Source organism: Zalophus californianus, chromosome 6, assembly GCF_009762305.2.
Source record: "Zalophus californianus isolate mZalCal1 chromosome 6, mZalCal1.pri.v2, whole genome shotgun sequence".
NCBI classification, from domain to species: Eukaryota; Metazoa; Chordata; class Mammalia; order Carnivora; family Otariidae; genus Zalophus; species Zalophus californianus.
Genome location: NC_045600.1, coordinates 64,818,939 through 64,839,331, shown reverse-complemented (window position 1 = coordinate 64,839,331; position 20,393 = coordinate 64,818,939). Strand labels below are relative to the sequence as shown.

At 36.5% G+C, this 20,393-nt stretch overlaps 1 protein-coding gene across 6 annotated transcripts in view; it reads right to left on the bottom strand.

The window, feature by feature from the left end:
* STRN3 (striatin 3) overlaps nt 1–20,393 on the bottom strand; it is a 104,892-nt gene that overhangs the window by 50,386 nt on the left and 34,113 nt on the right. For 5 of the 6 annotated variants that reach the window (XM_027569654.2, XM_027569655.2, XM_027569650.2 and 2 more), the window contains exons 2-4: nt 6,151–6,254; nt 5,429–5,502; nt 291–372 (exon numbers count right to left, since the gene is read on the bottom strand). In XM_027569654.2, coding sequence (XP_027425455.1) covers nt 291–372; nt 5,429–5,502; nt 6,151–6,254 — 260 coding nt within the window. The remainder of the gene's footprint in view (nt 1–290; nt 373–5,428; nt 5,503–6,150; nt 6,255–20,393) is intronic. The other variant, XM_027569651.2, reaches the window with a different exon arrangement.

Below are 20,393 nucleotides of genomic sequence, written 5' to 3'. Positions count from 1 at the left end.
GTATCCACAAGTATGAACTCTATTTTTGTTCTTGCCTTCCAGTCATCCAGTTTTTATGACATTCTACCCCACAAATAAGAAAACATCATCATCCTGAGCAGTGTTCAAAGGAACATTCAGAAGAGACAAACTTTAAAAAGATCGAAAAGTCTAATAAAGCAAGAGAGCAATTTGAAAATTCTACACACTGTCCTATAATCACCAAATAATTTTTCACTTGCAAAGTGACTGAATATAAGCACTTTCATACCTAGATCCTTAAAGAAAGCTGAAAATGAACCATTACTTACTGTCTTAACAGCTGTCTGCCTTGCTTCCAGGTTAACTGGCTATTCTGAGGTGCTGTGGGAGCTTCTGTGTCTTTGGTTTCTTCTAAAAATTAACACACACACACACACACATAGAAAGACGATTTCATACGCATTATTTCAACTCTTGAGAAAATATTGTTGAAGTTCTCTCAGGGATAAATTCCCACAAAATATAACTAAATATTTTATAAAGGACAGAAATAAATGAACAACTATTGAGTAATTACTGTGGGTCACTCATTTTAAATGTATTTATCCCAGTCAACACTCAGGTACAACCCTCCTTGTTTTAAAATTGGGAAAACCCAAGAGTACATCAACTGTTCTACTAGAGAGTCAAAAACCAAAAGACTAGGCTTTGAAATGAAATGCTAAAAAGTAGTATTTTTTAACTACCAGAATTCTGCTGGGTTGAATGCTTTCAAAAATAAAAAGCTATATTTAATATTTACTTAAGCTATTCAAAATCAACACTTAGGAAAACTACTGAATAACTTAATTTTGAGTCTGTATCAGTTAACTTTAAGTCCATATCATAACATTTTATATAATCAATTTCATTTTAAGAACTAAAACTTAAGGGGTGCCTAGGTGGCTCAGTCGTTAAGTGTCTGCCTTCGGCTCAGGTCATGGTCCCAGGGTCCTGGGATCGAGCCCTGCCTCAGGCTCCCTGCTCCGCAGGAAGCCTGCTTCTCCCTCTCCCACTCCCCCTGCTTGTGTCCCCTCTCTCATTGTGTCTCTCTCAAGTAAATAAAATCTTTAAAAAAAAAAAAAAAAAAGAACTAAAACTTAAACCAGAAAATAGTTTCTACTACAAGTAAAAAGTCATGTATTATTCTGGAATAAAAGTATATACATTAAGAGAGAGTTTAATAAATACTATGGGGGGGGTCTGGGTGGCTCAGTCAGTTAAGCATCCAACTCTTGATTTCGGCTCAGGTCATAATCTCAGGGTGGTGAGATCGAGCCCTATGCCAAGCTCCACATCAGTGGGGAGTCTGCTTCTCTCCTTCTCCCTCTCCTGCTGGTCCCTCTCCCCACTCTCTCTCTCTCTAATAAATAAATACATCTTTTAAAAAAAATACTATAATCTGTAGGAAGTCAAGCTCTCAATAAGTATCCCTAGAGAGATTTAAAACTATGTATCAGCACTAATGATATCACAGAAATATTTTCCTATAAAGTCCCATTATGAAAATAAAGATAGGGGCGCCTGGGTGTCTCAGTCGTTAAGCATCTGCCTTCGGCTCAGGTCATGTTCCCTGAGTCCTGGGATCAAGCCCCGCATCGGGCTCCCTGCTCAGCAGGAAGCCTGCTTCTCCCTCTCCCACTCTCCCTGCTTGTGTTCCCTCTCTCGCTGCATGTCTCTCTGTCAAATAAATAAATAAACATCATAAAGAAAGAAAGAAAGACAGACAGACAGAAAGAAAGCAAAGAGAGAGGATCATAGAAGATCAGCCCTCACACTGAATGTTGACAACCCTTAGCATGGCTCACAGTTGTTGGGCTCCTAGACTCCTCAGAGTCATGAGAACAAATACTGGTAGCAGGCATTACTTCTCTAAGCCTAACAATCCCATTATTAACATCTTTTCATTCTTACCCTGAACACAGGGATTTCTAAGATTTCTAGAAATAATTATTGCACCCTAATAGTCTACTTTTCTGTTTATAATTTTTTCTATTTATACCATTTGTTTACTGTGTACTTACATATAATATATAACCACTGGAGAAAAAAATACATTTAAATACATTTTTAGAAAGAACTATAACTGCCCCAAATCCTATCACCAAGTGTTAGTACTTACGAATTTATCAATCCCTATTTTTCATCTCAAAATACATAAACTTCTCCTTTCTTAAAAAAAGGGGGGGCAATGTGTGCACTGTACTATAAGCTGCTTGTGACAACATACTTCAACATTCTCTTGATGGCAATATAGATTAATATCATAAAATTATTCCATAGAAAGTATATTTAATTTAGCTAGTCCACTAATGTTGACATTAGTTTCCACTTTTCCCTATTATAAATAATGCTAAGAATATCCCTGAAGTACAACAGAAGCATACAGCTCAATTAATTTTTTAACACACCAACATAACCAGTTCCTCGATGAAGAAACAAAACATTTATCAGCACCCCAAAAGCTTTCCTTGTGCCCTCTTCCAATTACTAGACACTCCTAAAGGGATAGCAATACTATCCTGATTTATAAAACCTAGATTAATTTTTGAACTTTATATTCATGAAATCATTTATATCAATTTTCAGTTTTATGTTACCTGTCCATGTTGTCAGGCGTAGTTACGAGTTTGTTCATTTTTGTTGCTAAAGAGCATTCCACTATGCTAAAATATCACACAGTATTATGTACCCATTCTAACACTGCAGGTCTTTCAAGTTGTTTCCATATTTTTATTACAAGATACTATATACAAGCCTTATGATGAACATATGTAAGCCTTTTAAGGAGTAGAATACCTAGAAGTAGAATTACTGGACCACAGAGCACGCTGCTATGGCTATGTTCCCTTTAGTATCACTGACAAACCACTTTTAGAGCAGTTCAATCAATTTTCAATCCCAACACCAGTAGGTATGGTTGTTCTAAATCCTCATCAACACGACCTTTTTTCTCTTTTGTATTTTATTTTGGCCATTCTGGTAGGTGTCCAATTGTATACACTGCACTTTGGTTGTATTTCCTCAATAAGTAATAAAATTGAATCTCATTTCATCTACTTATTGGCCATTTGGATATCTTCTCTTATGGGCTGCCTTTTCAAGTCTTTTGCCTATTTTTCTACTGTTAGAATTTTTTTTTCCTGAATGTATGAAAAAGAGCTCTTTACATATTTAGATACATAGGGTTAAACCGGTTTAGGATACATACACATACTGGTATTACTGAGGCACAGGTATAAAAACATGCATATCTTGTACTTCTGTCAAGACAATATTTTACACATTTTTTTTTTACATTTTGATTTATTTTGTGTATATATAAAAGACAACACTAATTTAATGTCTATCTCAATCCATACTTTGATGTAAGTAATTTTATTCCACTTTGTTTCCATGTTATATTTTGCCCATCCCTTCATTGTTTTCCCCTGCTCAACACCATGAAGTTTTTCTACATCAATAAAAGCAATCTATTTTGCTATTATTGTTCCCATAAATAAAATACTTGGATGTCATTGTATTCCTCATTTTAAGGAAGTTTTAATTGTTAAATTTATACAGATAAAAACAGAGTTGTTTTTAATCTTACCTCGGTTGTAGGCAGTAGAGATTTATCTGCTAATGATCTGTTTTATACAAGTTGTTGTACTGAGACCAGCTAGCCAATTCTGACTCTAGCTCCAGGAACAATGAAGCTGCAACTAGCCACCTTCCTCACATTTATGAAGACCAAGTTAGTGGGGATAGCCCTCGAGTTAGAAAGTGAATACTTATTTTGTGAATATTCTAACCATATTAGAAAGAAAAAGGAACTCAAAGAAAAGTTCTGAATTCATTAGGTTGTGTGAAGCTACTCTACTCCCTCTAACTGCAATAAGACTACTGTAGTTAAACAAGGCCCAAAATATACAGACCTTCCATCTTTTTATCATTTATTGTTGCTTTTCCAAGGATTAGGCCACAATATTGTTCCCTACTATCAAAGTGAACCTTCATAATCACCGAAAAGCCAGACCAAAGGAAACCCACGCAGGATGCTTGGGTGGCTCAGTCGGTTAAGCGTCTGCCTGCAGCTCAGGTCATGATCCCAGGGTCCTGGGATTGAGTCCTGCATCTGGATCCTTGCTCAGCGGAGAGCCTGCTTCTCCCTCTGCCTGCCTTTCTCTCTTTTTCTGTCTCTGACAAATAAATAAAATCTTAAAAAAAAAAAAAAAAAAGGAAACCCATGCTGCTCATATTTTCTTTCTTAATTTTATACATATGCCAACAACCTGAAGATATAATAAATGGTAAAATAAGTAGAGAAAAATTAAATCAACTGCAGGTTGTATGTATGAAGTGTTTTGCCAAGTTCTAAGTACTTAACATTAAACTTAATATTAAATTAATAGTATTTAATATTAAACTAAAAACCAATTAAATTTTTAAAATTTACTCTGCCACCTAAAAAAAAATCCATACACGTTTTATTTTCCCTACTATATATGCTTTGACTTTATTAGATATGGTACAACCATAGGAGAGGAAAAATTGCATATCCAAATAAAGACACACTTTTTTGTCTTAGTAACCAGCATCCAAGAACAGCATAGAATTCAATCTGACTGCACCATCAAAATGTGTATGAGTTGTAAATATACCTGAAATAAGAAATTGGTAATATTCCCAATGTTGTATAATATAAATCAAAATAATCCTCATTTATTATTAGATGTTTAGACGACTCAAACTGTATCGCTTCTCGGCCTTTTGGCTAAGATCAAGTGTGGACTACTCAAACTGTAATCATATAGAACCCTAAAGTTATCATTAAACTGTTAGCCTTTTCCTATATCCAGCCATCTCTTCCCAGCATAACTGTTCATCAGATACTACTCTCACCCTCAATATCCATTCATTTAATTTAGTGCAAGATGCAAAATTTAGTATAGTTGCAAGATGAAGTGAAGACTTTTTTTTTCCTTCTCTTAACCTTATTTGGCTGCCTATGAGGTTTCCAAATTCAATCAAATTTCCAATTTTCAGAATTAAACTGTGTTAATCACAGCTTCTCCAGATAAAAAGAACTTTGTAATAATAAAAAATTAAGCTCATATGGGCTAAGAATTACCTACAAGTATAGAAAGAACTGTTTCATTACCTTTCACCTCTAATTAATACCAAAAATGCACCCACAATTTTACAAAGGTTTCAACACAAGGAAAACAGGATAAATAGCCTCAGGATTGAGATGTAGATAAAACTACTTATTCATTTATTATTTTCCCAAAACATTAGATAATATTACAGTCGTCAACCATTTGACTAACCAATGCTATCAAAGCAAAATAAGGGTGAAGAAAACATGTCTGTTACATAAAAATGAGCTTAAACCAATTTTTCTTGAATTGGGTCGGGAGAAGGTTAACAGAAGAATCAAGTTTACCTGATTCAAAGGTTGGCATTTTCAAATCACCTTGGTTCAGTTCTGTGCCATATTTTAATTTGTGATATTTTGCCCTGAAAATTCAATAATAAATTGTTGAAAGAAAGTATTTTCTCCTTTTCTACACAGTTAATACTGGTACATATTTCTCTAATAACAAATAAAACATAATATGAATGTCTAAGTTTTACTTGCAAAGGAAGTTAGAAAAAAAGGTGCACTGCTGTGAAAGAAAAAATGTAAATTACCCAATTAACGTATACACCTGAGTAAAGATAATTTTTTCCTGATCTTTAAAGAAAAAAAAAACCCCAAAACTTAGGTTCCATAACAAAAGACGAAAATTATTTCCACTTTAAAGATTTAAATCTTTTCTTTTCCCATTATAAGAATCAAATCAAAGTATCATCTTGTATTTTGGGCAGGGTTTCATTTCTTTCAAAGAGCTTTTTTTTTTTAAGTAGATTATTCTTTTATACATTTTTTTAAGATTTTATTTACTTACTTATTTTCCATTCAGTATGTGCCCTCTTTAATACCCATCACCAGGCTAACCCATCCCCCACCCCCTCCCCTCTAGAACCCTCAGTTTGTTTCTCACAGTCCATCGTCTCTCATGGTTCGTCCCCACCTCCGACTTCCCCCCCTTCAAAGAGCTTTTAAATACACTGTACACTAGTATTAAAAAAATACTGTTCTACTAGAAAATGAGGTACACATACCTTTCTTGTTTTAATGCATACTCTAACATCTTTATTCTTCTTACTAAATCCTTCTTCAAGTTTTCTTGACCTTTTCTTTCTCCTTGCAAAAATGCTATCCGGGCCTAAAAATATAAAAGATCCATTTATTTTCATTTTTTCCTAACAATACACAGGGAACCAAAAATAAGAAAACGTGACAGCAAGTTTTAAAATTCATAGAAACAGTCAACCAAACTTTGCTAGTAACACAATTATTTTAAAAATAAACATGACTATAAATCAGCAATTTGCTTACAATCTTAAAGTCTTTAATATTAGTAATTTTTACATAATCATAAAAGGAAATCTTATAAAAATTGAACCTACTTCCTAACATATAAGTCACAAAGAACTAAAAACTATTATTTTCATAAATAGATAAAATATTTTTACCAAAATGAGATACTGGTTGTTTCAAAAAACAGTAATAATACCTCGAAAGCATTTTCTTTATGAAATACTTAAAAATTATAATCTTTTCTATTCTACCCACCCACTCCAAATTCTTTCAATTCTTGAAACACCACCACCACAGTATTGCAAATAGTTTAAGTAAAGCCACCAACGTTCAAAGAACTCATTACTTTCTCTTGTCATTTTTCTACTGTGAGAGGAATTTTTTTTTTTTAATTCCCTTATTTCCTATGAGAGGTAACTCTCTTATCTTTTTCTGGCCCCTCCTATCATGTCAGTCCCCTTTATACACCCAACACTAAAGAGTAATGTTTAAAGAGACTAGCATCTGTGTGGGGACATTTGCCATTATGCACATAACAATAAAATTAACTTCCACATAGGGGAGAATGCTCTTGCTGAGATAACCTATAGGTGTATTTGTTAAGAAAAAGGAAGCTACTTAGTAACCTAAATCATGATTAATGGAATCAGAACACATGAATTCTGCTGAATGATGTAACCCATTCAGTTAGGATCTGTTCATTTCTATAAAAGAAATAGCCAACAGACCAGCTAAATCAAGCTGATTAATAAAAACATAGGACTATTAAATGCCCACTGCCATCAAAACGAGCTCTTCTCTATTATCCTTTATTTTTTTTTAAGATTTATTATATTTATTTGAGAGAGAGAAAGAGAGCGAGCACAAGCAGGGGAGAAAAGCAGAGGGAGAGGGAGAAGGAGACTTCCCCTTGAGTAGGGAGCCTGATTCCAGACTAGATCACAGGACCCCTGAGATCATGACCTGAGCAGAAGGCAGACGCTTAACCGACCGAGCCACCCAGGTGTCCATTATCCTTTAAAAATAAAAAACAAAAAACACAAAACATGAGGGGCGCCAGGGTAGCTTGGATCAGTTAAGCTAAGCATCGGACTCTTGATGATCTCAGGGTCGTGAGATCGAAACGAGCTTAAGATTCTTTCTCTCTCAAAAAAAAAAAAAAAAAAAAGATTCTTTCTCTCTCTCTCCCGCCCCCTCCACCACTTACTCTCTCACTCTCTCTGAAATAAAAAAGAAAAGGAAATCATCTATAACTCCTTAGCACCTGAGATGTTAGCTACATAATACCTCCAAATACAAATTTCAAAACAAAAATAAAACGTCTAGGAGGGATGGTAACTATTCAGAACCTAACAGTCTAATATTTTAAAGAGAAAGTATGACTCCCCTGAGCCATAAAGCAAAAGCGAAACGTCAATTTTATCACACAGCCTCAAGAAATTCTGATTAAGTTTTTTGCCTGCATCAACTTTTTTTTCACCCCAGTAAATGCAATCACCATCCACTGTCACCATACAACACCCTTACAGTACTATTGACTATATTCTTTACGGGGACTTTTCATTCCCTAACTTACCATTCTGTAACTGGAAGTTGTACTTTTTTTTTTTATTTCATTCGAGACACAGAGATACAGAGAGAGAGAGAGAGAGAGCGCGCATGAGCAGGGGGAGAAGCAGTGGGAGGGGGAGAAGCAGGCTCCCCGCTGAGCAGGGAGCCCGATGTGGGGTTCATTCCCAGGACCCTGGGATCACGACCCCATGAGTCGAAGGCAGACGCTTAACCATCTGAGCTGCCCAGGCGCCCCTGGAAGTTGTACCTCTTAAACCACTTCACCTATTTTGTCTATCCCCCCAACGGCCTCACCTCTGGCAACCACCAGTTCGCTGTATTTATGATACTGTTTCTGTTTTTTGTTTGTTCAATTTACTTTGTTTAGATTCCATATAAAAGTGAGATCATATAGTATTTCTCTTTTTTTGGCTTATTTCACTTAGCAGAATACCTTCTAGGTCCATCAATGTTGTCCCAAATGGCAAGATCTCATTCTTTTTACGGCTGAGTAATATTCCATTGTGTAATATTCCATCATCTTTATCTGTTCAACTATCAATGGATAATTAGGTTGTTTCTGTATCTTGGCTATTGTAAATAATGCTGCAATGAACACAGGGGTGCATATCTCTTTTTCCAATTAGCATTTCCAATGTGGGGCTCGATCCCAGGACCCAGGATCATGACCCGAGCCAAAGGAAGATGCTTAACTGACTGAGCCACCTAAGTGCCCCAGAACCATCCTTGTATTGACTTCAAAAAAAAAAAAAAAAAAAGCAAAAACCATTATCACATACGATAAAAACACTATGTGACTCCAATTTCCAGATCTTATAAGCATACTGTAATTAGCAGTGGAAAAAGATGAAAGAAACTCATTTTATTCTGCTTCTTAAAATGCAGTAATCAGGGGCGCCAAGGTGGCTCAGTCAGTTAAGCGTCTGCCTTCGGCTCAGGTCATGATCCCTGGGTCCCAGGACTGAGTCCCACATTGGGCTCCCTACTCAACAGGGGTCTGCTTCTCCCTCCCTCTGCTTCTTTCTTTGTCAAATAAATAAACAAAATCTTAAAAAAAAAAAGCAGTAATCAGTGATTTTCCAATGAGAAAGGCACTGAAAGTCAAAGTCTCAAGTCCTCTAAAGGATTAAAAAAAAAAAAACCTAAACAGTGGCAATGTTTCCTTTTAGAATCTTACACTGTTGTCTATGGTCTACTGAAGCAGACACTAGAATCTTAGGCTATTGTGAGAATTCATTTTCATTTCTTGTCTTGGCATTTTCCTATTAAAAACCATCCATCCATACAGAATCTAGTACATTAAATAAGCACAAACTACATTAAAAAAGCAAGAATCCCACAGCAGCTTTTGAACAGGAGTTGAAAGAAGATAATTCACAAACAAAAAGGACAAAAAAAGGTGAGAATTCATTAAGAAAACACCTTTAAAAGGACATGTCCTAATCCAAACTACATGGAGATGAGGATAAAAAGAAAATATCAGATATATCATGACTGCTGGACATGGCCTTATGACCTCACATCACAGAATATCTACATAGATATTCTGACTTAAAAGGTAAAGGTTATGTCTGATAGTGATAAAAAAAAAAGACCAATTAAATAAGAGACAGTGTTTAATAAAGGTTCACTGAAATGAATTCCGAGCTGTTTTTACAAGTCATAATGCACCATTAGTAGCATCATCTCAGCAAATAAATACTTTAAAAATGCAAAAAAAAAAAAAAAAAAAAAAAAAAGGGACACCTGGGTGGCTCAGTCAGTTAAGCCCCTGCCTTCGGCTCAGGTCATGATACCAGAGTCCTGGAATCAAGCCCAAAATCCAGCTCCTTGCTCAGCGGGGAGACTGCTTCTCTCTCTCCCTCTGCCTCCTCACCCCCGCTTGTGCTCTCTTTCTCTATCAAAATAAATAAAATCTTTAAAAAAAAAAAAAGTAACTGCAAAAAAGCATATTTACAATGGCAACAAAAAACAAAAGTATCTAGGAATAAACCAACAAAAATGTGCAAGATCTCTGCACGAAAAACTGCAACCTGTACAAAAAAGACAACCTAAATGGAGTAGCAGACTCAAAAAACAATTTTCATGCAAACTGCGAGTTAATGCAATTCCAATCAAACTTTCAGTGTGTGTGTGTGCGCGCGCGCGTGTGTGTGTGTGTGTGTGTGTAACTTGACAAAATGATCCTAAAATTTATGAAGAAATTCAAATTGCCAAGAACAGGCAAGACAATCCCCAAGGAGGAAATGGTAGAACCTGCTCTACCAGAAAGTAAGATGGTTTATAAAACTAGAGAAATTAAAACAGTGATTGGTGCAGGGATAGACAAATAGATAAAAGGAAAAAAAAAAAAAAAACCAACCCAGAAACAAACCAATATATATGAGGTCACATGATTTATGAAAATAGAAGTTTAGAACAATAAGAATGGCCCTTTCAGAACTTGTGCTTAGTATACAGGGTAAACACATGGGGGAAGGGAGATGAAATAAAACTTCTGCCTGATACATCAGTTGTAGGAGGATTACAGATCTAAATGTGAAGGCAGAACAATAATGCTTTTAGGATCTAATATATATCTTCAAAATTTCACATTAAGGAAAAAATTCTTTAACAAGACAAAAGCATTAGCCATCAAGAAAAGGAACAATAAATTCATTACCATTTTAAAAGTTCTGTTCAAGGCACAGCAGGGATTAGTAACCTGCTTCAGGCTTGTTTTTGGACAGCCCCAGAGTGAAAAATGGCTTAAAAAAAAAAACAAATCCCAGGGTCCTGGGATTGAGCCCCACATCGGGCTCCCTGCTCTGTGGGGAAGCCTGCTTCTCCCTCTCCTACTCCCCCTGCTCGTGTTCCCTCTCTCGCTATCTCTCTCTGTCAAATAAATAAAATCTTTAAAAAAAAAATAAAAATAAAAATAAAAATAAAAAAAAAAGAAAAAAGGGCGCCTGGGTGGCTCAGTCGTTAAGCGTCTGCCTTCGGCTCAGGTCGTGATCCCAGGGTCCTGGGATTGAGCCCCACATCGGGCTCCCTGCTCTGTGCGGAAGCCTGCTTCTCCCTCTCCTACTCCCCCTGCTCGTGTTCCCTCTCTCGCTATCTCTCTCTCTGTCAAATAAATAAAATCTTTAAAAAAAAAAAAAAAAAAAAGAATGTGTAACACAGACCCAATATGGCCCATGTAGCCTAATACATTTACTACTGAAGTTTATAAACCTCCTATACTATTATCAGACAAAAAAGATTTTAAATAAAAAAAGACTGCAAGAGACAGAGGACATTATATATTAATAAAAAGTACAATAAAAAAGATAACAATTACAAATATTTATGTACTTAAGATCATCAAAATATATGAAGCAAAAACTGAAGAGGGAAATAGTTCCACAGTAATAGCTAGAGACTTCAATATCCCACTTTCAATAACAGATCAAAGAATCAGACAGAAGATAAGGAAACAAGAGGACTTCAACAACACAATAAACCAACTAGATCTAACAGACATATATAGAACACTCTACCTAACAAGAGAATACACATTCTTCTCAAGTATGCATGGGATATTCTCCAGGATGGACCATATGTTCACCACAAATTAAGTCTCAGTATTAAAACGATAAATACCATAAAAAAATTTCAACAAAACAAAAAAGAAATCAGTAACAAAACTGGAAAACGCACAAATTAGTAGAAATTGAACACCACACTCAAGCAACTAACGGAACAAATCACCAGAAATATTAGAAAATACTTAGGAATAAAAATGGAAATACGGCATACCAAAATCTATGGGATGCAACAAACGCAGTGCTGAGGGGAAAATTTACAGCTATAAATGCTTATATAAAAAGAAGAGGGCTCCTGGGTGGCTGAGTTTGTTAAGCGTCTGCCTTTGGCTCAAGTCACAATCCTGGAGTTCTGAGATGGAGCCCCTCATTGGGCTCCCTGCTCAGAGGGGAGTCCCTTCTCCCTCTACCTCTGCTTCTCTCCCCCAACTTGTTCTTGCTCGCTCTCTTTCAAATAAATAAATAAAATCTTACAAAAAAAAAAATCTCAAATTAACAACATAGCATTACTATTTAAGGAACAAGAAAAAGAACAAATCAAACCCAAAGGTAGCAGAAGGAAAGAAGTAATAAAGATTAAAGCAAAGACAAACAAACAAAAAAAAAAACAGAAAAAAATCAACAAAACCAAAACCTGATTCATCAAAAGTATCAACAAAATTGACAAAATGTTAGTTGGGTCCACTAAGAAAAAAAGAAAAGACACAAATATTAAAATAAAAAACGTAAGTGGACTCATTACAACCAATTCTACAGAAATAAAAGGACTGGAAGAGTACTATCAACAACTGCACACCAACAAATTGGATAACCCAGTAACATAAAACCTAACCAGATTGAATGATGAAGGAAGAGAAAATCAGAAAAGACCACTTGCAGATTGATTCAGTATTCAAAAATCCCTCATACAGGGGTGCCTGGGTGGCTTAGTCCATTAAGACTCTGACTCTTGATTTAGGCTCAGGTCATGATCTCATGGTCATGAGGTTGAGCCCTGTGTCTTTGGGCTCCCCATTCAGCAGGGAGTCCACTTCTCTCTTTTTCCCTCTGCCCTTCCCCCTGCCTGCACGTGTTCTCCCTCTAAAATAAATACATAAATCTTTTTTTAAAAATAAAAATCCCTTATACAAAAAAAAACCCTGGACATGGGTTTTTTGTGAATCCTGCCAAACATTTAAAGAATTAACATAAATCCTTCTAAAACATTTCTAAAAATTGAAGATAAAACACTCTTTAACTCATCAATGCCAGCAATGCCCCATACCAAAGCCAGACACAAACACTGTAAGAAAACTACAGACCAATATCTCTTATCAACACTTACGTAAAGACCCTCAACATAATACTAGTAAATCAAATTCAGCAGCGTATTACAAAGACTGTACACCACGACCAAGTGAGATTTATTCCTTGAATGCAAGGATGGTTTAACACAAGAAAACCAATCAATGTAAGGCACCTCATTAATAGAATAAAGGGGAAAAACTGCAAAACCATTTCAACCGGGTGCCTGGGTGGCTCAGTTGGTTAAGCGACTGCCTTCGGCTCAGGTCATGATCCTGGAGTCCCAGGATCGAGTCCCGCATCAGGCTCCCTGCTCGGTGGAGAGCCTGCTTCTCCCTCTCCCTCTGCCTGCCTCTCTGCCTGCTTGTGCTCTCTCTCTCTATCTCTGTCAAATAAATAAATAAAATCTTTAAAAAAAAAAAAAAAAAAAACCATTTCAACCAATGCAGAAAAAGAATTTGACAAAATTCAACACCCTGGGGCGCCTTGGTGGCTCAGTCGTTAAGCATCTGCCTTCGGCTCAGGTCATGATCCCAGGGTGCTGGGATCGAGCCCCGCATCGGGCTCCCTGCTCCGCGGGAAGCCTGCTTCTCCCTCTCCCACTCCCCCTGCTTGTGTTCCCTCTCTCGCTGTGTCTCTGTCAAATAAATAAATAAAATCTTAAAAAAAAAAAATCAACACCTTTTCATGACAAAAAAAACAAAACACTCAACAAACTAGGAATAAAATAAAACTATCTCAACATAACAAAAAAGCCATATATGAAAAGCCCACAACAAACATCATACTCAATAGTTTAAGACTGAAAGCTTTCCCTCTAAAATCAGAACAGGGGAAAGGGGTAGGTGTGCCTGGTGCCTGAGTGGCTCAGTCAGTAAGCATCCGACTCTTGGTCTCAACTCAGGTCTTGATCTCAGGGTCATGAATTCAAGCCCCGTGTTTGGGTTCCATGCTGGGCATGGAGTCTACTTAAAAATAAATAAATAGGGGCACCTGGGTGGCTCAGTCAGTTCAGCGGCTGCCTTCAGCTCAGGTCATGATCCCAGGGTCGTGGGATCGAGCCCCACATCGGGCTCCCTGCTGAGCAGGGAGCCTGCTTCTCCCTTTCCCTCTGCTGCTCTGCTTGTGCTCTCTCTGTGTGTCAAATAAACAAATAAAATCTTTATATATATATAAATATAAATAAATCAAATCAAATGAGAACAAGGGAAGGATGCCTATGTCAACACTCCTATACAATACAGAACTATAAATACTGGCCAGAGTAATGAGGCAAGAAAAATAAAGAAATCCAAATTAGAAAAGAAGTAAAATTATCTCTGTTCACAGATAATATGGTCTTATATGTAAAAAACCCAAAAGACTCCATAAAAATGTTAGGACTAACAAATTAAGGAAAGTACCAGGATATTGTCACACAAAATCAACAGCATTTCTTTTCTCTTTTTTTTTTCCTTTTTTTGGGGGGGGTGGGGGAAAGGCAAAGGGAGAGGGAGAGAAAGAATCTTAAACATGCTCCACGCCCAGCACAAAACCCAATACAGGGTTTGATCTCACAATCCTGAGAACATGACCTGAGCCAAAATCAAGAGTCAGACACTTAACCGACTGAGCCACCCAGACGCCCTCAACAGCATTTCTATATACCATCAATGAACAATCATGAAAGGAAATTATAAAACAATTCCATTTTTAAAAGCATCAAAAAGAATAAATTAACTTGGGAATTAACCAAGGAGGGGAAGGACTGGTACAGTGAAAAGTACAAAATAATGCTGAATGAAATTAAAGACTGAAATAAATGGAAACACATTTCATGTTCATGGACTAGACACTTTTTTTTTTTTTAAAGATTTTATTTATTCATTTGACAGAGAGAAACACAGCGAGAGAGGGAACACAGAGAGAGTAGGAGAGGGAGAAGCAGGCTCCCCGCTGAGCAGGGAGCCCAATGTAGGGCTCGATCCCAGGACCCTGGGATCACGATCTGAGCCGAAGGCAGACGCTTAACGAATGAGCCACCCAGGAGCCCCTAGAACACTATTATTAAAATATCAAACTACCCAAATTTATAGATTCAGTGCAATTCTTTTCAAAATCCCAATGACATTTCTTGCAGAAATAGAAAAATCCATACTAAAATTTGCATGGAATCTCAGGGGACCCCTAAATAGCCAAACAGTCTTGAAAAAGAATGAAGCTGGAGGCCTTTCCTAAGTTCAAAACATACTACACAAAGCAAAAGTTATCAAGACAGTATGATACTGGCAAAAAGACAGACATACAGACCAATGGAACAGAAATGAGAGACCAAAAATAAACCCTTAACATATAGGTCAAATGATCTTTTACAAGGACACCCAGACCACACAGTGAAGAAAGAACAGTCTTTTCAACAGGTGCTATTGGGAAAAATGAATATTCACATGCAAAAGAATGAAGTCAGATTGTTCATACACCACAAATTAATTCAGAATGGATCAAAGACCTAAACATAAGATCTAAAACTATAAAGTTAAAAGAAAACATAGGACAAAAGCTTCAAAACACTGGATTTGGGAATGATTTCCTGGATATGAAACCAAAAGCCCAGGTAACAGAAGAAAAAACTGACAAATGGACATGATGAAAATTTAAAACTTTTGCACATCAATGGAAACTGCCAACAAAGTGAAAAAGGAATCTATGGAACGGCAGGAAATATTTGCAAATTGTGTCTGATAAGAGATTAATATACAGAATATATAGACCATTTCTAAAACTTAAGAACAACAAAAAACCCAATTAAAAAATGGATGAAAGACTTGAATAGGTATTTCTCCAAAGAAGATACAACATTGGCCAATAAGCACAGAAAAACATGACTTACACCACTTATCATCAGGGAAGCCTCCTATGAGATACTACACCTCATTAGGACAGCTATTATTAAAAACAGTAACAACAACAAAAAGCATTGGTGAGGATCTGAAGAAACTGGAAACCTTGTGTAAATTGTCAGTAAAATGATAGAGCCATTGTGGAAGATAATATGGTGGTTCCTCAAAAAATTAAAAATAGAACTACCATAGTACCCAGGTGCCTGGGTGGCACAGTCGGGTTGAATGGCCAACTCCTGTTTTAGGCTCAGGTCGTGATCTCAGCGTCATGAGATCAAGCCCTGCATCAGACTGTGCTCAGCGTGGAATCTGCATGGGACTCTCCCTCCCTCTGCCCCTCACCCATGCATGCTCTTGCACGCATGCTCTCTCTCAAAGTAAATAAATAAATCTTAAAAACAATTATATTACCCAGCAATTTCAGTTCTGGGCATATACTAAAAAAGACTGAAAGCATGGTCTTGAAGAGAAATTTACAGACCCATGTTAACAGTAACACCATTCATTATAGCTAAAACCTATAAGCAACCCAAGTGTCCATCAAAAGATAAATGGAGGCACCTAGGTGGCTCAGTCAGTTAAGCATCTGACTCTTGATTTCAGTTCAGGTCATGATCTCAAGGTCGTGAGATTGAGCCCTGCGCTGGGGCTCTGTGCTCAGCAGGGAGAAAAATTAGGTTTGTGTTTGATGAGTTTTTAATATAAATACAAAAACGAAAAGCATGATACTTCAAAAAGAAGCATCAGACTTAATTAAAATTGAAAATACTTCTGCTCTGCAAAAGACATTATTAAGAGAATGAAAAGACATACCACAGACTGGGAGAAAATATCTGTAAAAACACATATCTGATTAAGGACTACTACTCATTACCTACAAAGAATTCTTAAAACAACTCTTATTAACAACCAAAATTTTAAAAGAGAAAAAGATCTGAACAAACATGTCAACAAAGAAGATACACAGGTGGCAAATAAGCATCTGAAAAGATACTTCACATCACTGTCATCGGGAATATGCAAAGTACAACAATAATGAGATACCACTACACATCCATTAGAATGGCTGAAATCCAAAACACAGGCCAGTATGTGAAGCAACACAAACTCATTCATTCCTGATGAGAATGCAAAATGGTACAGCCGCTTTAGGAACCTGTATGGCAGTCTTTTATTACAAACTAAACATACTCTTACCCTAAGAGTTCTCAATCATGCTCCTTTGGTACTTACCTAAACTAGCTGAAAACCTTTGTCTACACAAAAATCTACACATGAATGTTTAAAGCTGTTTTATTATTAACTGCCCAAACCTGGAATCAACCAAGACATCCTTCAACAAGTGAATGGATAAACTGTGGAACATCCATACAAGGGAACACATTTCATCAATAAAAAGAGATGAGCTATCAAGCCATGTAAAGATATGGAGGAACCTTAAATGGATATTCCAAAAAGTGAAAGAAGCCAGTCTGGAGAAGCCACATATTGCATAATTCCAACTATAACATTATAGAAAAGGCAAGACTACCAACACAGCAAAAAAATCAGTGGCTTCCAAATGTTCAGGGATATGGGGGAAGATGAATAGGTGAAGCACAGGGTATTTTTAAGGGTTACGAAACTGTTCTGTAGGATACCGTAACGATGAATCCATAACATTATGCTTTTGTCAAAACCTACAGACCAGTACAACACAAAATGAACATTAAAGCAAACTATGGACTGCAGTTAATAACATTCAAAACTGGTTCATTAATTGTAGCAAAGGTACCACTCTAATGCAAGATGTTAATAACAGAGAAAAAATGTTTTTTGGGGGGTTGGGGGCATGGCACACATGGGAGCTCTATGCCATATGCTCAATTTTTCTGTAAACCTAAAATTATTCAAAATATTCATCAACAAGTATTGGTGAGGATGTAGAAAAACTGGAACTCTTGTGCACTGCTGATGGAATTATGATACAACTATTACATGCATGAAATACTGTGAAGGTTCCTTGAAATAATAAAAATAAAACTATCAAATATGATCCAGCAATTCCACTTTTGAGTATATATACCCAAAAGAATTTAAAGCCAGGTCTTGAAGAGATATTTGCATATCCATATTCATAGCAGCCTTATACAAAACAGCCAAGAGGTGGAAGCAACACAACTGTCCATCAGCTGATGAATGGACAAACAAAATGTGGCATATACATACTAAGAAGAATTATTTGGCCTTAAAACGGAAAGAAATCCTGCCACATGCTACATGAATGAACCATCAGGACATACTGTGTCAAATGAGGCAGTCACATTAAGGACAAATATGTACATTTCACTTTTTATGAAGTATGTAAAAGTAGTGAAATTGATAGTAAATGAAAGTCAAATGGCGTTTAAAAAGGAGAGGGGGAGAGACACCTGGGTGGTTAGTTAAGTGTTTTGATTCTTGATTTCAGCTCAGGTCTTGATCTCAGGGTTGTGAGTTCAAGCCCCGTACAGGACTCCAAAAAAAAAAAAAAAGGAGAGGGGTAGGAACTGTCGTTTAATGTTTCAGATTTGCAAGATGAAAAAGTTCTGAAGATCTGTTTCACAACAGTGTGAATATACTTATCATTAATGAATTGTACACTTAAAAAAAATTGTGCTAGCAATGTCCACAATAGCCAAACTGTGGAAAGAGCCAAGATGTCAGTCAGAGAAAGACATGTATCATATGACCTCACTGATATGAGGAATTCTTAATCTCAGGAAACAAACTGAGGGTTGCTGGAGTGGTGGGGGGTGGGAGGGATGGGGTAGCTGGGTGATAGACATTGGGGAGGGTATGTGCTATGGTGAGCGCTGTGAATTGTGTTAAGACTGTTGAATCACAGACCTGTACCTCTGAAACAAATAATACATTATATGTTAAAAAAAAGAAGAAGATAGCAGGAGGGGAAGAATGAGGGGGGGAAATCGGAGGGAGAGATGAACCATGAGAGACTATGGACTCTGAAAAACAAACTGAGGGTTCTAAAGGGGAGGAGGATGGGGGGATGGGTTAGCCTGGTGATGGGTGTTAAAGAGGGCACGTTCTGCGTGGAGCACTGAGTGTTATACGCAAACAATGAATATGGAACACTACATCCAAAACTAATGATGTAATGTATGGTGATTAACATAACATAATAAAACTTTTTTTTTAAAAAAAGCAAACCGGATGGAAGAAGCTATTTGCTAAACATATAGAGGAGAATGGGATCATATACATAATACAGAATCAATATCCACTCCCCCAAAAGACACACCACATAATAAAAAAGACAGCATGATGGAAATACTGTAAAAAAGACACTTCACAAGAAACCAAAATGGCCAATCAAGATATGAAACAGTTCTCAATCTCATCTGTATTCAAAAGAATACAAATTTAAAATACCAATAAAGTAACAATACCAGATTGGCTAACAATTTTTAAATCTGACAGTACTATTTTTGAGGAAGTGTAACTCGAGAAATTCCCATAAATGACATCTGGGACCATAAAATGGTATAGTAGCCTCTTTGTAAAAGTTTTGCATTATACTTAAGTTGAAGATATAAATACATTAAACCCAAAATTCCTAGATACAAACCCAAAAGAAATACATGTGCATATGTATGTACTATGAGACAGGTAAAATATTCCCAGAATCATTTTTTATAACAGCCAAAGACTGCAAACAATCCATCAATTAGAGAAGAGAGAAACTGACATATTAGTACAGTGAAATACTACAGAGCGAAGGAAATGAACAAACTACAGCCATACATAATACAGATGAACCAATATAATGTTGAGGGAAAAGGTAAGACACAAAAGACAACGTCCTGTATGATTCCATTTATGTAAAGTTCACTATCAAACATAACTAAACTAATATATTTGAGCAGCGCACACTTAGTAACATATAAAGAAAACCAAGAAAATTATTACACAAAAATGATAGCAGTTATCCCCATGAGAGAAGGAGGCAGTAGTAATTTGGAAGGGCCAGGTCGTAAGGCTCCTGGGGTACTACTAGCAGTGCTCTATTTATCTCTTGACCTTTCGAAGAGTGATCTCATGGTTGTTCTCTTTGTAGTAATTGGCTAAACTGTGCAATTATGTTTTATACACTTTTCTGCATATAAGTTATTTTCATAATTTTAAAAGGTTTTATATTAATGTTTAAAAATTAATCTCAGGGTGCCTGGGTGGCTCAGTCGGTTAACGCATCCGTCTGGCTCTTGATTTCAGCTCAGGTCATGATCTTAGGGTGATGAGACCGAGCCCCACATTGGGCTCCACACTGGATGTAGAGACTGCTTAAGACTCTCTCCATCTCCCTCTCTCCCCCCACCCAATTCACATGCTCTCTAAAAAAATAGAAAAATAAAACACCACAAATTTTCATTTTTTATTTGCCCAAGTCAACTAATTTTAATGTTTTTAATTATCTGACTTCAAGATTATAACTGTGATGATTAACTTGAAATTCATTACTACAAATATACTGTATAGGCAGAAATGAACCTTACACATTTGTTTCCATATCTAATCACAGTTAATTCGGAGTAACAAAACCTACTGTTGTCTTTTAAGACAATTTTTCTTCCTTTAAATATAGGTAAAGGTACTCATTGGGACCATAATTTATTTATCACCTGAGTTCAACAGATTCAACAATCAGCA